Source organism: Phyllostomus discolor, chromosome 10 (genome assembly GCF_004126475.2).
Source record: "Phyllostomus discolor isolate MPI-MPIP mPhyDis1 chromosome 10, mPhyDis1.pri.v3, whole genome shotgun sequence".
NCBI lineage: Eukaryota > Metazoa > Chordata > Mammalia > Chiroptera > Phyllostomidae > Phyllostomus > Phyllostomus discolor.
This window is the reverse complement of record NC_040912.2, coordinates 64,599,414-64,620,855: the sequence shown is the minus strand read 5'-3', so window position 1 is coordinate 64,620,855 and position 21,442 is coordinate 64,599,414. Positions and strand designations below refer to the sequence as shown.

General features: G+C 38.4%; 1 protein-coding gene across 1 annotated transcript in view; it reads right to left on the bottom strand.

Annotated features, from left to right (window-relative positions):
• ST7 (suppression of tumorigenicity 7) overlaps positions 1 to 21,442 on the bottom strand; it is a 317,157-nt gene that overhangs the window by 124,768 nt on the left and 170,947 nt on the right. Inside the window, 1 exon segment of the mRNA XM_036010835.1 lies at positions 19,783 to 19,865. Coding sequence (XP_035866728.1) covers positions 19,783 to 19,865 — 83 coding nt within the window.

The following is a 21,442-nucleotide window of genomic DNA, read 5'->3' as shown; positions in this document are numbered from 1 at the left end:
ATACCTCTATAAAATTAATATACAAAAAGTTCATTAAAAAAAACTATCTAGGCTGTGAACCAAAGTGTCGCAGGTTCGATTTCCTGTCAGGGTACATGCCTGGGTTGCAGGCCATGGCCCCCAGCAACCGCACATTGATGTCTCTCTCTCTTTCTCCCTCCCTTCCCTCTCTAAAAATAAATAAATAAAATCTTTTTTAAAAACTATCTCTTTAGGGAAACACTGGTTTTACAAAAATAGTGGAAGGCATCCCATTTCATCTATGTATAGCACCCAGCTACTAAGAAATTCAGCAATATCCCACTTGCTAAGAAGTACTTTATAACATAAGCACCTGTTGTTATATAGTATGGGTTGCGAAGGAGAAAAGAAACAACTTTCATTAATAAAAGGAAAGAAGCAATGATACTCACATGACTAGACTAAAATCAGGACTTCCTAAGCCTGGAGAGGACAGGTGACCTCTCTCAACCACCCTTCTTACCTGGCTCCTCTGCCCCTCCAGTGATTGCCTTCCTACCACTGTTCAAAGTTGCTCTCTCCCACTTCCTCTCCTCTCCTCCCTGTCTGATTTGGAATATGTTTCTTAAGCAGTCACTAGTCATTATACAGAAGAAATTTAACAAACACCTATATCCCAGTCTCATAGCAATATGATAATAGAGAATGTGAAATTAACATAGAATTAGTTGCCTTCATCTTTATTTATTAACAAGATGTTGATATCTACTCTAGAATGGTATTTGGGCTATTATTTTTAAATTGATATCTTCTGGAGTTTCCAGCCAAGATGGGGACGTAGGTAGATATACTTTGCCACCTCACACAAAGAAAGACAACAACAATTTTAGAAACAAAAAATAACCAGAACTGACAGAAAATCAAACTGTATGGAAAGTCCAACAACCAAGGAGTTAAGGAAGAAACATTCATCCAGACCCATAAGAGGGGCAGAGACGAGCAGCTGGGATAGAGAGGACTATCCCACAAGGCAGTGGCTGGAGGAGCGGGAGGTCCCACATTTGGATATGGATAAACCAGGAGGAACAACTGGGGAGCGAGACAGATCATGCTGCCCGTGGCTCCAACTCAGAGAAATAAAGCCTCGTAACTTCTAACTGAAAAAAACCTGGGGGAGTTGAGGTGGCAGGAGAACTCCCACCCTCACAGGACAGTTCATTGGAAAGATCCACAGGGTCCTAGAATATACACAAACCACCCACCCAGGAATCAGCACCAGAAGGGCCCAATATGCTTGCAGATAGTGGAAGAAGTGACTGAAAGTTGGCTGAGAGGTGAGCAAGCAACATTGTTCCCTCTTGGACCCCTCCCCCACATACAGCACCACAATGCAGCCATGTGGTTGCCCCACCCTGGTAAATACCTAAAGTTCTGCCCCTTACTATCTAATAGGCCCACCAAGACAAAAAAAAAAAAAAAAAAAAAAAAAAAACGGCTGAGCTGAAAGAATAGATCAAAGCTCCAGAAAAAATAGAACTAAGTGATGAAGAGATAGCCAACCTATCAGATGCAGAGTTTAAAACACTGGTAATCAGGATGCTCACAGAAATGGTTGAGTATGGTCACAGAACAGAGGAAAAAGTGAAGGCTATGCAAAGTGAAATAAAGGAAAATGTAGGGAACCAACAGTGAAGGGAAGGAAACCTGGATTCAAATCAATGATTTGGAACAAAAGGAAGAAATAAACATTCACCCAGAAAAAAATGAAGGACAAGAGTTCAACAAAATGAGGAGAGGCTTACGAACCTCCAGGACAACTTTAAATATTACAACATACAAATCATAGGAGTGACAGAAGGAGAAATAGAAGAGCAAGAAGAAACTGAAAACTTATTTGAAAACATAAATGAAGGAGAACTTCCCCAATCTGGCAAAGGAAATAACACTTCCAGGAAGTCCAGGAAGCTCAGAGAGTCCCAAAGAAGTTGAACTCAAGGAAGCACACACCAAGATACATCATAATTACATTACCCAAGATTAAAAATAAGGAGAGAAACTTAAAAGCAGCAAGAGAATAGGAGACAGTCACCTACAAAGGAGTGCCTACAGGCAAGAAGGGGCTGGAAAGAAGTATTCCAAGTCATGAAAGGCAAGGACCTACATCCAAGATTACTCTATCCAGCAAAGTTATCATTTAGAATCAAAGGGCAGATAAAGTGCTTCCCAGACATGGTAAAACTAAAAGAGTTCATCATCACCAAGCCATTATTATATGAAATATTAAAGCGACTTATCTAAGAAAAAGAAGATCAAAAACACAAACACTAATCTGGCAACAAACTCACAGCTACCAACAATTGAACCTTAAAAACAAAAACAAAAATGAACTAAGCAAACAACTAGAATAGGAACAGATTCACAGAAACAGAGATCACATGGAGGGGTTATCAGCAGGGAAGTGGAGGGGAGAGAATGGAGGATGAGGTACAGAATAAGAAGCATAATGATAGGTACAAAATAAACAGGGGGAGGTTAAGAATAGTGTGGGAAATGGAGAAGCCAAAAAACTTACATGTATGACCCATGGACATGAACTAAGGTAGGGGGATGACGGTGGAAGGGGTAGGTACAAGACAGAGGTGAATAAAGGGGATAAAAAATAGGACAACTATAATAGAAGAATCAATAAAATATATTTTTAAAAAGTTGATGTCTCTCTTTTGCTCTACCAAAATTTATTTTAAAAAGACAAAAAGATAGGCCCTGGCTGGTGTAGCTCAGTGGATTGAGCGCGGGCTGTGAACCAAAGCATCACAGGTTCAATTCCCAGCCAGGGCACATGCTTGGGTTGCAGGCCATGGCCCCCAGCAACCACACATTGATGTTTCTCTCTCTCTCTTTCTCCCTCCCTTCCCTCTCTAAAAATAAAAAGACAGAAAGAATATTTATGAATAACCAAAAGAAAATGTCAATTAGACCAAATGTTTCCAAACCTTTAATAGGGCAACTTGATTTAATTGCAAAGAGCTATCCCTTCTGACCATATGAATTTCCATATATTAAGACTTCAAGTTCAAGTAATTTCACTGAGTAGATGGAAGAATATGATATGGAAGTAGAAAGAAACAGGACTAGTCTATAATAAGAGATTTTGCTTAAAGAGGGAAGAAAGTTTAAGAACAGTAAATTTACAAACCATGGATCCAGAAGAGAAGTTGTTACCTTAGGTGAGTTAACCTAACTGAACATCAGTTTCTTTAACTCTCAAGTGGACATCATATTTATTATTTTTCATAAGTTACATTTACTATTAAGAATACATATATTGCCCTGCCCAGTGTGGCTCAGTTGGTTGGAGCTCTGTCCCATAAACCAACAGGTCCCAGTCAGGGTACATGCCTAGGTTGTGGGTCCAGTCCTCTGTCAGGGTACGTACAAGAGGCAACAAATCAATGCGTCTTTCTAACATTGATGTTTTTCTGCCTTTCTCTTTCCCTCCCTTCTCCCCTCTCTAAAATCAAAAAGCATGTCCTTGGATGAGGACAAGAAAAGAAAAAGAATACATTTAGTGTTGAGGGCCGTCAATTTTCACAGCCATTTCTCAATCCCCGTATGAAAGACCTAGTTCAGTGCTTGCTGCATAGACGGTTCTCAAAAGTAACAGCAATGATGCCATTGTTTGCATTGATGATATACCTCTCATAGGCAGTATACCTCACATACTGCTATAACACCCCTCTTTTTGCCAGTCTACAATTCAGGCTAGCACAGCATCTTGTCTTGCTACTGAGTTGTTGGCTGAACACCCTGGAAATCATTGTGAAAAAAGGTACTGCTCACCATTCAGTCCTAACCACCTAACAAAACACTGAAGAGATTCACGGCTTTGCCTTTAGAAGAGAAGAAAGACTCCAGGAGACTGAGAACATTGATCACAGAACTGCAGGTGGCTCTCAGTCACCTGTGGTGGAGAGCTCTCTTTGCTGTACTTCCTCTACTCGGCTGTTTGGGCGCCTGCCAGGCCTTAGTCTGTTCTTTTAGTCACACAGCACTAAATACTGCACAGCTGGCATGAGCTGTTGCAGACGACAGATGTGGCCCCTGCCACTATTAGTCCATGCCACAGACCCACAATACCTCCTATAGGTTGCTCGTAGCATGGCCTGTACCCATCACAAGAAAACAACTTGTGGCACTCAGATTTTTCAGTTACTCCAGCAGAATCTCAGAATGTTCAGTACTAAAAAGGACTTTAAAGAACTGTGTGCAGTCTCCATTAAGAGATAAGGAATAAGTTCTATACATGAAGGTACAGTGACCTGACCAAAGTCACACAGCTAATCAAGTAGTTGTTTAGTCTAAAGCCCCAGATCTGTGCCACTAATCTTACCAGGACCCTATAAGAAGGTATCTTTTTATAACTCTCTTGATCATTTAAACAAACACAGACAGATATCACCTATCATTTCCCTTTTTAAATCTTCACTTGGCTGTGTCCCCTGAGGTTTCTTAGCTGTCAAAATCAATCCAGAAGTAGTCTATCAAATGGGACCAGATAATTCATCCTAAGATGTAAATGACTCATATTAACAGGATATTTACACTGTAATAGGAGACAGACCTTCCACCCAGTGTTTCTAAAGTAGGAATAATGGACCTCAGTAAAGACTGCGTTATTTTTGCAGCCTTTTCAGGACTGTCTTGTCATAGCAAAAGTGGCTTCTTACCCATCACTGTCTTAGTTTATACTAGTGCCCCCAACACCCTAGAACAGAGGCTCCAATATATAGTGAATAAATAACTACTGAAAGGACAGAAGGAAAGGACTTGAAGCCATCTTCAAGCCAAGTCTTCTAATTTGGGGTCTTAGCATAACAATCTGCCCCTTATCCTGAAACATGACAGGCTTTGGGCTAGCATGTCACAGTATTTTGGAAGAGCTGCACTGATCCAAATGGGCAGATGGTGTTACCTAATCTGCACATATTTGTTGTCACTTTGAATTTTTCTCCATGGTGCATAACCAAAAATGTAAACTACAAAGCTCTCATAAACAAATTTAGATTTTAAAATTAGTTTTTAGACATGTTATTAGCTAACTGGGCTTGGCACAATGAAACAAAACAGATTTTTTTTAAATCATCACCGGAGGATATGTCTATTGATTTGAGAGAGAGAAGAAAGGAGAGAGAAAGAGAGGGGGGGTAGAGAGAGAGAGAGAGACATCAATATGAGAAACAACAATCATGGGCCTCCCGTATGCACTCCGACCAGGGATCAAACCTGCAACCTAAGTACATGCTTTGACCAGAAATTGAACGTGCAACCTTTTGGTGTACGGGAAGACACTCCAACCAACTGAGCCACCTGGTCAGGGACAAAACAATTTTTAATCTGACAATAATAAAAGTATGAATTTACTCAATTAAAGTATGAATTTACTCAATTCATAGTCCTAAAAATGTAATCTTTCTATTATTTTTTCTACTCATGTTCCATCCCAAGGATTATACAGATCAAGTGAGATGAAAACTAAAAAGCATCAATTGGGTTTAACATTTAGGAAGCCAACAGTGACCCTACCATCTAGCTGAAAGGTAAAAATTCTAATACAGTTCATGATAGCTGAGTTGTATGACTTTGGCTGGTTCTTTTAATTCTCTGTGGCTCAGTTATCTACTGTGTAAAATAAGGTCAGAGTAAGCACTCAGTTAATGTTGGATAGATGGGTGGATCAACGGAAGGAGGGATGGATGGTGGATGCATGGGTGGATGATAAGGACTGGCCTGGTGATTTAGAGGGACATAATTTTAAAAAACATTAGGACCAATGAAAGGGCTTATGTTCATTTTGTTTGTTATAAAAAAGAAGCCTATATAGATTTGTGGAACAGGAAAGAAACTAGTGGAAAGAGAGAACCTGAAGATGCAAAAGTACAAATAACCAAGAGACAAGATGCCAAGAGCCGATGAAACACACTTACCCTGCCTTGAAAAGTAACTTACCACTTTTTGCTTTCAGCCAGAAAAAATGGGGAAGGATCAATGAATAGAGGGATACATTCTTTTTTGGAAAGTAGGGTGTGATATGAGCTATTTCACATTTAGAAGTCAACAAAGGGATAAAAAGTGGGTGACACTGATCTCAGTAGATTTCAAATAAGGTTTATCCTCTGGGTAAGGGATGTAGAAATGGAATTGGGAACGTGAGGATGGAAGAAGTGGTTTTGGGAAAAGTGTTTTGGATCTATACCTTGCAGTACAGAAGGGCCACAAGCTAAACTCAGGACCCAGATCATATTTAAAACAAACACGCATTTAGTCAAGGTCTCAGTTAACAATGCCTTGTGACCTCCTCCTTTACTATCGACAGAAGAAGAGAGGATGACTAAGGAACACTGGGATTGGGGATTGGAGGTGGAGATACAGGTTGGCAGCTGGCCTAAGGTGCAAATTTGTCTCATGTTCAACCATAGGGAAGGAGCAAAAATCTGACAAAGGGATAATAGGCAAGACTTTTCCATCTGTGTTCCACACCTAAAAGCTAAATCCTTCCTAAAAATGCCTAGATACTTTCTAATCGATAAGCCCTCCTCTTCTTGAATTGTGTGTTCTATGTATAAGACTTCTCTCCATGAATCAGGGGACTTCTCTATTCCCTATATCACATTTAAAAAAAATACTCCAAGATTCCCATATAGCAGCACCTTAGTAGTTTCACACCAATTCCATTAAATCCATGGGAAATACAAAAATGTCACAGTCTTTAGTTGACTAAGTGCTTCCTGAAGATTAAAGTAGATGGTGACAACACAAGAGCGTAGACACAGTGACAGTGGAGATTAAAGAGGAAATATGAAAATTTCTAGCTGTCTACTCCTATGGAAAAACAGCCAAATTGACAACTGCTGTAAATATTCAGAAATATATCTGATGGTAAACAATGGTTTGGCAAGAGGGAATATTCTGGGCTTAAATGAAACAAACTAAGGCAGTTGTCATGAATTATAAATAGTAAGATCCATAAACTTTTTAGTGTCTTCTTAGAATTTTCAAGTATATTCCTTTCACCATACTCACCTACCTTCTCAAAGTCCCTCCTAATCCCTCATAACAAACTTTTTTTTTTAGTCTTGGATCCTGTCTGTTTTGTTAGGAATACTGAAGAGTTAAAGAGGGGGTCTTGATCTCCTGCTTCTTTGATCTCTACAGATACTTCCTCAGTCACCTATTTCCCTAAACAATTAAGGCAGCTGTGTGAAGATCAGGTATTCATGCTCTTCCACCCTCTTTCCCAGTCACCTATTGCCTTTAAAAAAGAGAGAGAAGATAAAGAACTGAGGTTCTCTTCTAGGTCAACAGTCAGTGATCCATCCCACCTCAGTGTCTGTATGTTCACAGGATAAGATTTTCCTTTTTAGCATTACCGATTGTGGCTAAGATAGAAAGACTGCTCTCCTGGAATGAAATTATGGAGACCACAGACAATTGGGAGAAGCCAGTCTGTGCCCTATGTCCCAAGTCCTGCCAGCTCATATTCATGGTCTGCAGTGGTACTCAGAATCCATCATTTTAAATAAGCTCCCCAGACCGCCCCCCAGCCACAGTGCTAACAAAAGCCAGCCATGGTGCACAGCTTGGTTTTTTCAGCACACACTCAGGCCCAACAGAAGAAACCACAAGCTGTGAATCACTGATAGCTCAAAACACTTGCCCAGGGCCAGTCACAGGCAGCATCTGACATAAAACTGTACAAGAGTCTTTGCAAATCTACCTAATACACAGAGACAAATGCAAAGAGGCAGCCTAAATGGGAAGACAAAGGAACGCTGTACTCAACAGCATGAAAAAAAAAAGACATAGAAACCATAAAAAAGAATCATTCATAAATGAAGAATGCAGTGTCTGAAATAAATGATACACTGGAAGGAATAAATAGTAGGTTTGATTGAAGCAGAGGATCAAATCAGTGATTTGGAAGACAAGGTTGAATAAAACACCCAAGCAGAACAGCAAAAAGAAAAAAAATTTAAATGAGGATAGTTTAAAGGACCTTAGGGACAATGTGAAACGTAACAACATCTGCATCATGGAACTACCAGAAGGAGAAGAGAGACAAGAAGGGATCAAGAACCTATTTGAAGAAATAATGTCCTTCTGGCCAAGATGGAGGCATAGGTAGACACACAGCCTCCTCCCACAACCAAAAGAGGGACAACAACAAATTTAAAAGCAAAAAACAACCAGAACTGACAGAAAATCGAACTCTATGACATCCAACAAGCAAGGGGTTAAAGAAGAAATATTCATCCAGACCTGTAGGAGGGGCAGAGACAGGAGGCCAAGTGGAGAGGTGTCACGGCAATGTGGCAGCTGGAGGACCAGGGCAGGCAAGGCAGCAGCTGGCAGACAAGATGAGGCAGTGGCTTGTGGACTGGGTGGTCCCACATTCACTTGCGGATAAACCAGGAGGAACAACTAGGGAGTGAGACAGACCACACAACCCAGGGTCCAGCACCGGGAAATAAAGCCTCATACCTCTGACTGAGAACACCTGTTGGGCTTGAGGTAGCAGCAGGAGAAACCCCCAGCCTCACAGGAGAGTTTGTTGGCGAGACCCAGAGAGTCCTAGAACAGACACAAAACCTACCCACCCAGGGATCAGCACCAGAAGGACCCAATTTGCTTGTGGGTAGTGGAGGAAGTGACTGAAAACGATCAGAGAGTGGAGCAAGTGGCACCACTCCCTCAGACTCCTCCCCCACATACAGCACCACAACGCAGCCACATGGATTGCCCTGTTCTAGTGAACACCTAAGGCTCTGCCTCTTACTATATAAAAGGCGCACAGAGACAAAAAAGAAAAATTGGCCCAAATGGAAGAACAGATCAATGTTCCAGAAAAAATACAACTAAGCGACCAAGTGATAGCCAACCTATCAGATGCACAGTTCAAAACACTGGTTATCAGGATGCTGCAGGAGCTCACTGGGTACTTCAACCGTATAAAAAAGACCCAGGCAGCAATAAAGGTTGCATTATGTGAAATAAAGAAAAATCTACAGAGGACCAATAGTGACCAGAAGGAAACCAAGGGTTTGGAGCAGAAGGAATAAGAAAGAAACATTCAACCAGAACAGAATGAAGAAACAAGAATTCAAAAAAATGAGGAGAGGCTTAGGAATCTTCATGGCATCTTTAAATGTTCCAATATCTGAATCATAGGGGTGCCAGAAGGACAAGAGGAAAACCAAGAAATTGAAAACTTATTTGAAAACATAATGAAGAAGAATTTCCCCAATCTGGCAAGGAAATAGACTTTCAGGAAGTCCAGGAAGCTCAGAGAGTCCCAAAGAAGTTGGACCCAAGGAGGAACACACCAAGGCACATCATAATTACATTAGCCAAGGTAAAAATGAAGGAGAGAATCTTAAAAGCAGCAAGAGAAAAGGAAACAGTTACCTACAAAGGAGTTCCCATCAGACTGTCAGCTGATTTCTCAAAAGAGACCTTACAGGCAAGAAGGGGCTGGAAAGAAGTATTCCAAGTCATGAAAGGCAAGGACCCACATCCAAGATTACTCTATCTAGCAAAGCTATCATTCAGAATGGAAGGGGAGATAAAGTGCTTCCCAGATAAGGTCAAGTTAAAGAAGTTCATTACCACCAAGCCCTTATTATATGAAATGTTAAAGGGATTTATCTAAGAAATAGAAGAAGATAAAAAACTATGAACCATAAAATGACAACAATTACCAACAACTGAACCTAAAATACAAAAACAAACTAAGCAAACAACTAGAGCAGGAACAGAATTACAGAAATGGAAATCACATGGAGGGTAATCAGTGCAGGGGGTGGAAGGGGAGACGGGGAAAAGGTACAGAGAATAAGAAGTATAAATGGTAGGTAGAAATACACAGGCGGGGGGTTGGTTAAGAATAGTATAGGAGCCCTGGCTGGCGTAGCTCAGTGGATTGAGTGCGGACTGTGAACCAGGCATCGAAGGTTCGATTCTCAGTCAGGGCACATGCCTAGGTTGCAGGCCATGGCCCCCAGCAACCACACATCTCCCTCTCTCTCTCTCTCTCTCGTTCTCTCTCTCTCCCCCCACTTTCCTCTCTAAAAATACATAAATAAATAATCAAAAAAAAAAAAAAGAAGAAAAGTCAAACTTAAAAAAAAAAAAAGAATAGTATAGGAAATGGAGAAGCCAAAGAACTTATATGTATGACCCATCAACATAAACTAAAGGAGGGCAGGAAATGCGGGTGGGAGAGGGTGTGCAGGGTGGAGGGAAATAAAGGGGGGGGGGGGGTGGGACAACTGTAGTAGCATAATCAATTAAATATTTTTTATTGTTTTTTTAAAAGAAATAATGACCAAATACTCCCCTAACCTGGTGAAGCAAAAAAGACCACAAATCCAGGAAGCACAGAGAGTACCAAAAAGATTCACCCAAAGAGGCCCACTCCAAGTCACATCACAATTAAAATTGCAAAGCTTGAAAACAAAGAATCTTAAAAGCTGCAAGAGAAAAGCAGTTAGTTACCCACAAGGGAGCTCCCATAAGAAGGTCATCTGATTTCTCAACAGAAATATTTCAAGCCAGAAGGGACTGGCATGAAATGTTCAAGGTGATGAAAAGTAAGGACCTATTACCAAGGCTGCTTTACCCAGGAAGGCTATCATTTAAAACTGAAGGAGAAATAAAAAGCTTTCCAGACCAGAAAAAGATAAAGGAGTTTGTTACCACCACACCAACACTGCAACAAGGGGAGAGGGGGGAGGAGGAGGAAGAAGAACAATGGAAAATAGTTTTTAAAAAGAAATGGCAATAAATACATATATCAATAATCACTTTAAATGACCCTATTAGAAACATAGAGTAGCTGAATAGATAAGAAAACAAGATGCACATATATGCTGTCTTCAAGAGACCCACCTTAGAATAAAAGATACACACAGACTAAAAGTAAAGGGATGGAAAAATATTTCATGCAAATGGAAAGGGAAAAAAATCTGGGGTGGCAATTCTTATATCTGACAAAATAGGTTTTAAAACCAAGGCTATAGTAAGAGAGAAGGACACTACATAATGATAATGGGAACAATTCAAAAAGAGGATATAACCCTAGTAAATAAACACTTAGGCACCTCACATAGGAGCACCTAAATATGTAATCCAACTCTTAGTGGATATTAAGGGACCCAAGCAGTCCTAGGACAGAAATTCAGGCCTACCTCAAGAAAAAAGAAAAAGCTCAAATAAACAATCTAACTTGACACTTACAGGAATTTGAAAAAGACCAACAAACAAAGCCCAGAGTGAGTAGAAGGAAGGAAATAATCAAGATCAGAGCAGAAATCAATGAAATCAAGTCTAAAAAATAAAACCACTACAAAAGATCAATGAATCCAAGAGCTGGTTCTTAAAAAAAAAGAAAAAACAAGGTTGGCAAACGTTTATCCAGATTCATCAAGAAAAAAAGAGAGAGGATCCAAATAAAGTCAGAGATGAAAAAGGATTAGTAACAACTGACACCAAAGAAATACAAAGGACTGCAAGAAAATATTATGAACAACTATATGCCAACAAATTGGACAACCTGGACAAAAATGGATCCAAATGGATCCATGTTGGCATATAGTTGTTCATAATATTTTCTTGTAGTCCTTTGAACATACAATCCTGGAAACACACAGGAGTCCTGGAAAGGAGTCTTGCAGTCCTGGAAACATACAATCTTCCAAAACTAAATCAGGAAAAATCAGAGAATCTGAATAGACATCTGAATATTACAACTAATGAAACTGAAACAGTACTCAGAAAACTCCCAACAAATGCCCTGTACTGAATGGCTTCACAGGTATATTTTACCAAATTCTGAGAAGAACTTACACCTCTCCTTCTCAAACTATTACCAAAAATTCTAGAGGAGGGGAGACTCCTAAGCTCATTTTATGAGACCAGCATCATGCTAATTCCAAAACCAAAAAATAGACTAGAAAAAAAGAAAATTACAGGCCAATATCCCTGATGAATGTAGGTGCAAATATCCTCAACAATATATTAGCAAACTCAATAGAGCAATGCATCAAGAAGATCACACACCATGATCAAGTGGGATTTACTCTGGGGATGCAAGGTTGGTACAATAGTCACATATCAATAAATGTGATACCCCACATTAGAAAATGAAGGATAAAATGCTTATGATCATGTCAACAGATGCAGAAAAAGCATTTAATAAAATCCAGCACTCATTTATGATTTAAAAAAAAAAAACCTCTCAGCAAAATGGTAATATAGGGAACATACCTAAATGTTATAAACGCCATATATGACAAACCCACTGCCAGCATCATACTTAATGGGCAAAAACTACACATATTCCCCCTTAATATCGGGATCAAGACAGGGAAGTCCACCTTCACCTCTTATTCAACATAGTACTGGAAGTCCTACCCCTACCAATCAGACAAAAAGAAGAAATAAAAGGCATCTCAACTAGAAAAGAAGAAGTAACACTGTCATTATTTGCAGATGACATGATATTGTACAAAGAAAATCCTAAAGATTCCACCAGAAAACTACTACAACTGATAAATGAATTCAGCAAAGTAGCAGGATATAAAATTAGTATCCAGAAATCAACTACATTTTTATATGCCAATAATTAACTATCAGAAAAGGAAATTAAGAATACAATCTCACGCAAACTTTCTTCAAAAAGAATAAAATACCAAGGAATAAACCTAGCCAAGAATGTAAAAGAACTGTACTCAGAAAATTATAAGACACTGAAGAGAGAAACTGAAGAGGATACAAGTAAGTAGAGGCACATACCATGTTTGTGGATAGGAAGAATTAACATCATTAAAATGTCCATACTACTCAAAGCAATCTAAAGATTCAATGCATTTCCTATCAATATACCAATGATGTATTTTACAGAACTAGAATGAATATTTCCAAAATTTACATGGAACAACAAAAGGTCCCGAGTAGCAATAGTGATCTTGAGAAATAAAAACAAAGTTGAAGGAATCCCATTACCTAAATTCAAACTATACTATAAGGTACTTTAATAGAAAGAGCCTGGTACTGGCATAAATATTACACATAGATTAGTGGAATAGAATAGAGAGTGTTTATAGTCAATTAATATTTGACACAGGAGGTAAATACATACAATGGGCTGAATAAAGTTTATTCAATAAACTTGTTGGGAAAAATTGGACAGATATGTGCAGAAAAATGAAACTAGATCACCTTCTTATGCCATACACAAGAATACATTCAGAATGGATTAAAAAGTTAAATGTTAGACTCAAAACCATAAAAATCCTAGAAAAAAAACATACACAGTAAAATCTCAGACACTGCTTGTAGCAATGTTTTTTCTGACTTATCTCCTCAGGCTCGGAAAAGAAAAGAAAAAATAAACAAATGAGACTATATCAAACTAAAAAATTTTGCACAGCAAAGGAAACCATCGACAAAATGGAAAGACAACCAATGCTGAATGGAAGAACATTTTACCAATATATCTAATTAGGGGTTAATATTCAAAATTTTTAAAGAACTTATCGAACTCAACACCAAAAAATACCACCCCCCAAAAAAACCCCCAATCCAATTACAAAATGTGCAAAGGATGTGAACAGACACTTCTCCAAGGAGAACATTCAGATGGCCAATAGACATATGAAAAGGTGCTCAACATTACTGTCAGAAATGCAAATTAAAACCACAATGACCTTACACCTGTCAGAATGGGATAATCAATAAATCAACGAACAACAAGTGCCAGCCAGAATGTGGAGAAAGGGGAACCCTTTTGCACTGTTGGTGGGAATGCAGATTGGTGCAGCCACTGTGGAAAGCAGTAAGGAGTTACCTCAAAAAATAAAAAATGGAACTGTCTTATGACCCAGTGATTCCACTTTTTGGAATTTATCCAAAGAAACCTAAAACACTAATTCAAAAGAATATATGTACCTCTATGTTCACTGCAGCGTTATTTACAATCTCCGAGATATGGAAGCAGCCATCCATCAGTAGATGAGTGTAGTAAAGTACTATGGTATATTTATACAATGAAATACTACTTGGCCATAAAAAAGAAGAAAATCTTACCCTTTGCAACAACATGGATGGACCTGGAGAACATTATGCTAAGTGAAATAAACCAATCAGAGAAAGACAAATACCATATGATTCTACTCATGTGTGGAATCTAATGAACAAATTGAACTAACAAGCAAAATAAAGACAGAATCACAGATAGAGAGCAGGATAACAGCTCTTCTTCAGGTTTGGGGGGTGGAGGGATCAACCAAAAAAGAAAAAGAACTCAGGGACATGGACAACACCATGGTGATTGCCAGGAGGAAGAGATGGGTAGGTGTGCAAGAGGATATAAGGGGGATAAATGGTAATGCAAAAAAAAATACAAAAAATAAACTATAATAAAAGGAAATATACATGTGAAAATAAATAAATACAAATAAACTGTCCAGATAATTTTGATGCCGTTGATTAATTCCTTTACTCACTGGATCTCTGTGCAGTCAAAAAATATTTCTAAGTGTTTACTTATTATATAGTCATCTACAAAAACACAGATATTGTCCTAGCCTTTGTGAAACTTCCATTATAAAGAGAACAAAAGAATAAATGATGAAACAAAAAATGTAAAGTGTGGTAAGTGTTCATCTATGTTCTAGACTATAGAAAAAAAGTGTCTCCTCCAGAAAAGGCTAAAGTCTCCCTCCCTTTTTCATTTCTTTTCTTTTCTACCCTGCCCCCCTTTTTGTCTACCTGACCTATTTCTGTTAAGCCTGTTAACATGAAAACATCAACTGCTAGGCAATGGGGCTATCCACCTTCCTACTCAACGTCTTCATGAGAGGCAGAATGATGCTGTGGAAAAGCAGTGGAAATTGAAATCCTAGGCCTCACTCCACCCTTACTTAGCAAGATATCCTGGGCAAGTCATAAACTTTCGGATACTTAGTCCTTAGGTCTTTCCTGGTTTCAATTGCATAGCTTTTGATGGTTCTCACCTCCAACCCTCCAACTGCATAATTTTCAAGCCTCTCATTTTTGCTCAAATATAAATGAAAAATGCCCAAAAATGGTTTTGTTCCTTATTCTGCCATTAGCATTTTCATCTCCTTCACCAAGTCTAATCATTAATCTGATCCACTCATGTCCACAGTCAGACCCTGATAGGCATATATCTACTCTATGGCACTTGGTCTCCTGCAGAAGATCATTAATTTTCATAGTGACCCCAAGAAGCTGTAATCTGATAAGGCCTTAGTTTCCTCCCACTGCCTGTAGGCTCCCCAGCGATCTAGCCTCCACAGCATCCCTCTCATGCTTTATTCTAGAGCCAACATACGAGCTGCTTCATAATGGACACAACCTGGTATTTATTTATATGGTACTTCCCACACCCCAAGAGCCCTTCCAATCAAGTTTTCCTGAGTCTTTTTTCTCTGTTACCACAGAATCACTTGGGTGATCCATATGCCTATCAAAGTACTACCTCAAGTGCAGGTCAAGTTATTCAGATAAGTGAAGAAAAGTCAAAAGGAGCCATAACAATCCTCCAAGTCCCACTCCCATACTTTTGAATAAGAGGGGATAGAGGGCATGATCAAACAGGCCCAGATTCAAATTTCACTCTCTGTCAGCTACATAACCTTGGCCAAATTATTTACACTGTGTGTAGGTTTCTGCTCAGCAGCACAAAGGCATTGGTTATATCTACCACCTAGAATTTCAATGGGAATTAAACAAAATAATATATGCCAAGTGCTTAAGACAGTACCTAGAATAGAGTGGGAAACCCAAACAACTGGACCTTCGTTACAACAAATTCCCCACCTGATCCGTTATCTCTACTACTATTTTCCCCAAAACATAATTTTTTCACATCTAATCCATAAACTAATTAATTCTTTTATTTACTATTCTAAATTTCACATTTTTTTGTTCTTGATTCTCACTTTTAAAAATTATGCTCTGGATGCCTACTTTCTATCTTTCCATTTAGTATCTGTAAAATGCAGTTGGAGGTGCTTGTCTATATATATATGTTCATAAGGATACAGGGATCTAGGCATGAATGTCAATACAGCATTTTCTCCCTTCTACCAACATTTTGAGAAAAGTGTGGGGAGCGTTTTCTCCACATATCCACCTGACCACTCTCAAAAGCAAAAACAAAACCCAGAAATTTTCTCCATTGAAATAAACATTGCCCACAGAAGCTACTTCAAGCAGACAGATATGTCCTTGCTAGAGCAGATAAAAGACAAAATTGGTAGATTTGGGCTGTGACGACAGTTGCACTTCCTGTGGCTAGAACAGGACTGAGGTGAAAAGGCTTGTACCAAGCCAGCAGAGGCAACTTGAAGTAAAGAGAGTGAGCTGGCTGGATGGGTACCTGGGCACAGGAAACAAAGGGAAGAGAGAAGGTACATGGTAGAACTCACGGTAGGTTTTTAACTTGGGAAATTAAGAACTAGCTGTGACATCCACTAAAATGCATATTGATTAGTCCTCATTTATTTTTAAACACATTAGTGTGAAGGAGAGCAGCATTTGGCAAACCCATTTTATTTCTATGAATATTTGTTCAGTTAATTGACTTTTTCTTTGCAAGAGAAATACCAGGGTTTTTTTGTTTCTTTTTACCTCTCTTCTCCTAAGACATCACATCACATGATAATTTTAGCCTCCAGCATAGGAATCCTGAGGTCCTCAAACAAGCAATTTCCCCAGGGGCTGCACTGTTCTTTGAATGCTCAAAGCATGGCTCTTCTAACATTGCTCAAAGGAGAATAGTTAGATAATCATCTCTCTGGTGCCAGGAAACAAACTGCTAAGCAGCTATTTTTCAAAGTACCTCTTCCTTTACCTCAATACTGCTTCTTCATGAAACGCACTTGGCAGAAAAGAGTTGTGGCTGAACAGAAACCTCCATCCTAGGTCCATTTTGAGGGTTAGCAAAGTTGAGCCCCAAAAGGCTGGACAATGCCAGTGTCAACAATCTAAAGCAGGCGTCTAACACTATCAAGAACTACCCCTACGTTGTAGTTACTTTGCCCTCAGGACAGATCAAGCATTTTTGAGAAAGGCCTTTCAAAATCCTCACACGTTAGAGGATTTCCCTTGCTCAAAATACCGTATCAGTCAGCAATATCCTCTGCTTCCTGAGAATAATGCAATGCAACAATCCCATAAGGCAGCACTACAGTGATGAAGTTTCAGCAGCTGCAGTCCACAGGCCAGGGAGAGAGCCTTACGAGCCCGGATCTGCAAAAAATGGCCATGGGCTAGGGAAATCCTTTATTTGGAGAACAAGAAAAATAAGCTGATGAGACTTCACCATCCCTGAGTTAGAAGGAAACATGACTGTTGGGGGCCTAACTTACCAGAGTGAAAACAAATAACCTATATACTCTTGTAATTAATTTAAAGCCTAATGCTCTGTACCAATATACTGCTAGAATAAAATCCAGACCCGCCATTTATTTAGCAAACCAGAAAAACAGCCAAAAAGTTAACCAAGAGGTGGTGAAATGAGTGAGAAAGCACAACTGGCCCTGGCTGGGCGGCTCAGTTTGTTAGAGCATCATCTCAATATACCGATGTTGTGGGTTCCATCCCTGGACAGGGTACACACAAGAATCAATCAATGATGCATAAATAAGTGGAACAACAAATCGATGCCTGCCTCTCTCTTTCTCTCTCTCCCTCTCTCCCTCTCTCTTTTTCTCTCTCTCAAAAATCAATAAATAAAAAATGTTTTTAAAAAGCATGACTGCCTAGGTAGAAGCCCAACTTCACAATTTACCAATTGTGTGACCTAAAGCAGGTTGCCTACTTGCCTACTCTACCACTGAGTTTATGCATAAAGAAAATGGAAATGACATTAGCAATTACCTCATTGTACTGTTGGGAAGAGTAAATGAGTTAGCATTTAAAGTGCTTAGATCACTGCCTGGCACACAGTAAGCACCATCTCAGTAGGTAATGTTCTTAAGTGAACATCCCTGAGAGCAATGCACAAACCTAGCTTTCCATATCAGAGTAGATTACTGGTTTCACTATAAAATTGCTATTCAAATTGTATACAAAAATGCCCACCATGTTTTATTTGTTTAACCAAAAAAGATTTAAAAGATGTTTTAGAAAAAATACTAAAGTATTATTTTATATGTAAGTGATATTAGAGATTTTGTAATACTTCCTCACTCCCTCCCCCTCAATATATATATATGCTAAAAGGTTGCTGTGTTTTCAGCATATACTCACTAATAATTTATCAAGCATGTGAAAGCATTCTCCAAGTTTAAAGTTTCTTTAGTCCATTAAGCATATTAAGGCGGAAACCAGAGACATAGGCTCTAAATCTGGCTTTGCTACAAATCAACAACAGGAATATAGGCAAATCACTTACACCTTTATGAACAACTCCCTGTGAGGCCTTTATTTTTCTCATGTCCCCACAGAATAAGAAAGACTTCAGACACAAACGGGTGGGCAGTTCTGCATGTGAGCAGCAATATGGTACAAATTATACATACAGCTCATTTCAACCCATTTCAAGAAGGAACTTTAATATGCTTCCCCTCACCTAGGTTTGGTCTCTGCAGTCAACATTGGGCTTTCTATTTGGATTTCCACTTACATAACAATCTTGGAGTGCCCCTTGCTGATGTTCTTCACATTCCTGGTCCAATGTATCAATTTTAAACACATCTTCCCTTGAGTCCAGCAACCCACATGATTAACCTGAACAGGCTGTGGCCACAAAAAAGGTGTTCCCCACACTATCACCATCACTCTCATCTGTTTGCAGGTTTCTGCCCTGCACACATTGTTCCACCTTTTCACTCTGCACCTTATAAGCTCAAGCTTCTGAAATCCTCTGTTCATCTAGGTCCACTTATGTTCTTGCTCCACATCTTGGTGCCCTTTTCCCCCAAAACTTCTGTTTCTCTACAGATATTCTCTTAACATAAACCCTGTAATATCTTTCTTGTCCTATTTCTATAATAGTTAATAATCAAAGGGTTATGTGTAAAGAAAAAAAACTTTCTAAAACCACTTTCTCCTTAAAGGTCATTTACTTATAGGAGAATGATTCTGAGTTTAGATGGTCCTATCTAAGGCACTTTTAAAGTAAAGGAAATGACTTCAGGTGTTACAATTTATTAAACCTGTAACTATTTTCAAGCATAGTATAATAGAGCCACAGACATGATTATCATATTGTTTTTCACCTATTTAGAATTTTTTTAAAAGAAACAATAGGGAAATAAATGCAAATTTTACCAGAATAGGAGATCAGGGGAAAAAGCTTAGAACTGTCATACCCAAGTCAATAAATTTGAAGAAACTGAGCTATTTTTCTGCTGATCTTAATTATATTCTGTAATTTATTGTAAAAGGAGTAATGAAAATATTTTTACTTGAACTGAGTCATTTATTTTATAGTATCTTAGACACTACAATTTGACACAGAATCATTCTCCTTTATATTCTATTTTATTTACTGTTTTTCAATTCAATAAAAATAATATATGCTTTGTCTAAAGTTTTTAAAAAATATTTTAGAAATATGTAACCTAAGTAGTGAAAGGCCTCTCTATGTGCCAACCCAACATATACACACAGGCAAGATAATAGCAAAGCTGCTAGTGTGTATTCTTTTAGATTTTTTCCCTGTACATATACTAATATATATGTGTATTGATAATAAACAAGTTTTTAAATAGGAAGAATTCCATTACTTACCAAAATAAGCCCCGATATTAGTGAAGAAGTGCCTGTCAGGGCCACGTAGAACTTCGGTGTTAACGTGTTCAAAAACATGCTCACTGAAAAAAAGAGAGGGGGAGAAGAACAAGGAATGCATGAGTATGCTAACCAATTTTCATTTTTCTTTCTGTTGAAATCTTTTGTTTCTGGTGATAAAAATTTTTAGAACCACAGCAAACCCCTATTAAATTGGTTCAGCACTACACAAGTTCACAATACTAGGTGTTAAGTTACACACCCTGAAAGAAAAATGCTACATACAAGAATAAAAGAGCAGCTTTTTTAGTTTTTTGCCTATTCAAACTATTGTTATGAATGGTTTCCATGGATTCCTAACCACTGAAAAGTCTAATCAAAACTGTTTATAACTGTCAGTGAAATACACAAGATGCCCTGTATGTTTTGTGGGACCCGCACATCAGAATCCTTGATGAAACAACAGCAGTATTTCAATTTTAAGACAAATGGAAAATAACTACACTCAACGGTTATTAAAGATTATACTACCCCTAAAAAGGAAGGTCAAACTGACAAAAGTAAGCATATATTAGTAAATTTTTTTCAGCTTACTAACAAATCATCAAAATAATTGGATCCAATGGAAAAAAATGAATAATAAGCCAATTAAAAATTAATGTTCACTACCAGGAATTTTCCTGACTGGTTCCTGGTACTCTCTCCATATCAACTATACTGTTGATCTGGTTGCCCGTTAAGAAAGGTTCACTTACAAAGGAAGCAAGAACATACAGTGGAGTAAAGACAGTCCATTCAACAAATGATGTTGAGAAATTTGGACAGATATGTGAAAAAAAATGAAACTAGAACACCTTCTTATACCATATCCAAGATTAAATTCAAAATGAATTAAAGACTTCTATGTAAGACTTGCAACCATTAAAATCCTAAAAGAAAACATAGGCAAAAAACTTTTGACATTTCTCAGTAATATTTTTTCCCTGATCTATCTTCTCAGGCAAAGGAAACAAAATAAAAATAAGCAAATGAGACATCAAACAAAAAGTTTTTGCCCAGCAAAGGAAACCACCAACATAACAAAACACAGCCTACTAAATGGAAGAAGATCTTTGTCAGTGATACATCTGATAAGGGGCTAATATCCAAAATTTATAAAGAACTTATAAATCTCAACACAAAAAAAAAGTCCAACTTCAAAATATGCAGAGGACCTTAAAAGACATTTTTCCAAAGATGACATACGGATGGCCAATAAACATATGAAAAGATGCTCAACATCACTGATTGTCAGAGAAATGCAAATTCAACATACAATTAGATAGTACCTCACATCCGTTACAATGGCTATCCTTAATAAATCAACAAAAAAGGTGTTGGCCAGGATGTGGACAAAAGGGAACCCTTGTGCACTTTTGGTATAGCCACTATGGAAAACAGTATGGAGTTATCTCAAAAACTTCAAAATACAACTCCCTTATGACCCAGCAATTCCACTTCTTGGTATATATCGGAAGAAATCAAACACTAATTTGAAAAGATATATACACCCCTATGTTCATTGTGGTGTTATTTATAATAGTCAAGATGTGGAAGCAGCCCAAGTCCCCATCAATAGGATAAGTGAATAAAGAAAATGTGGTACAAGACTTTTGGCCAA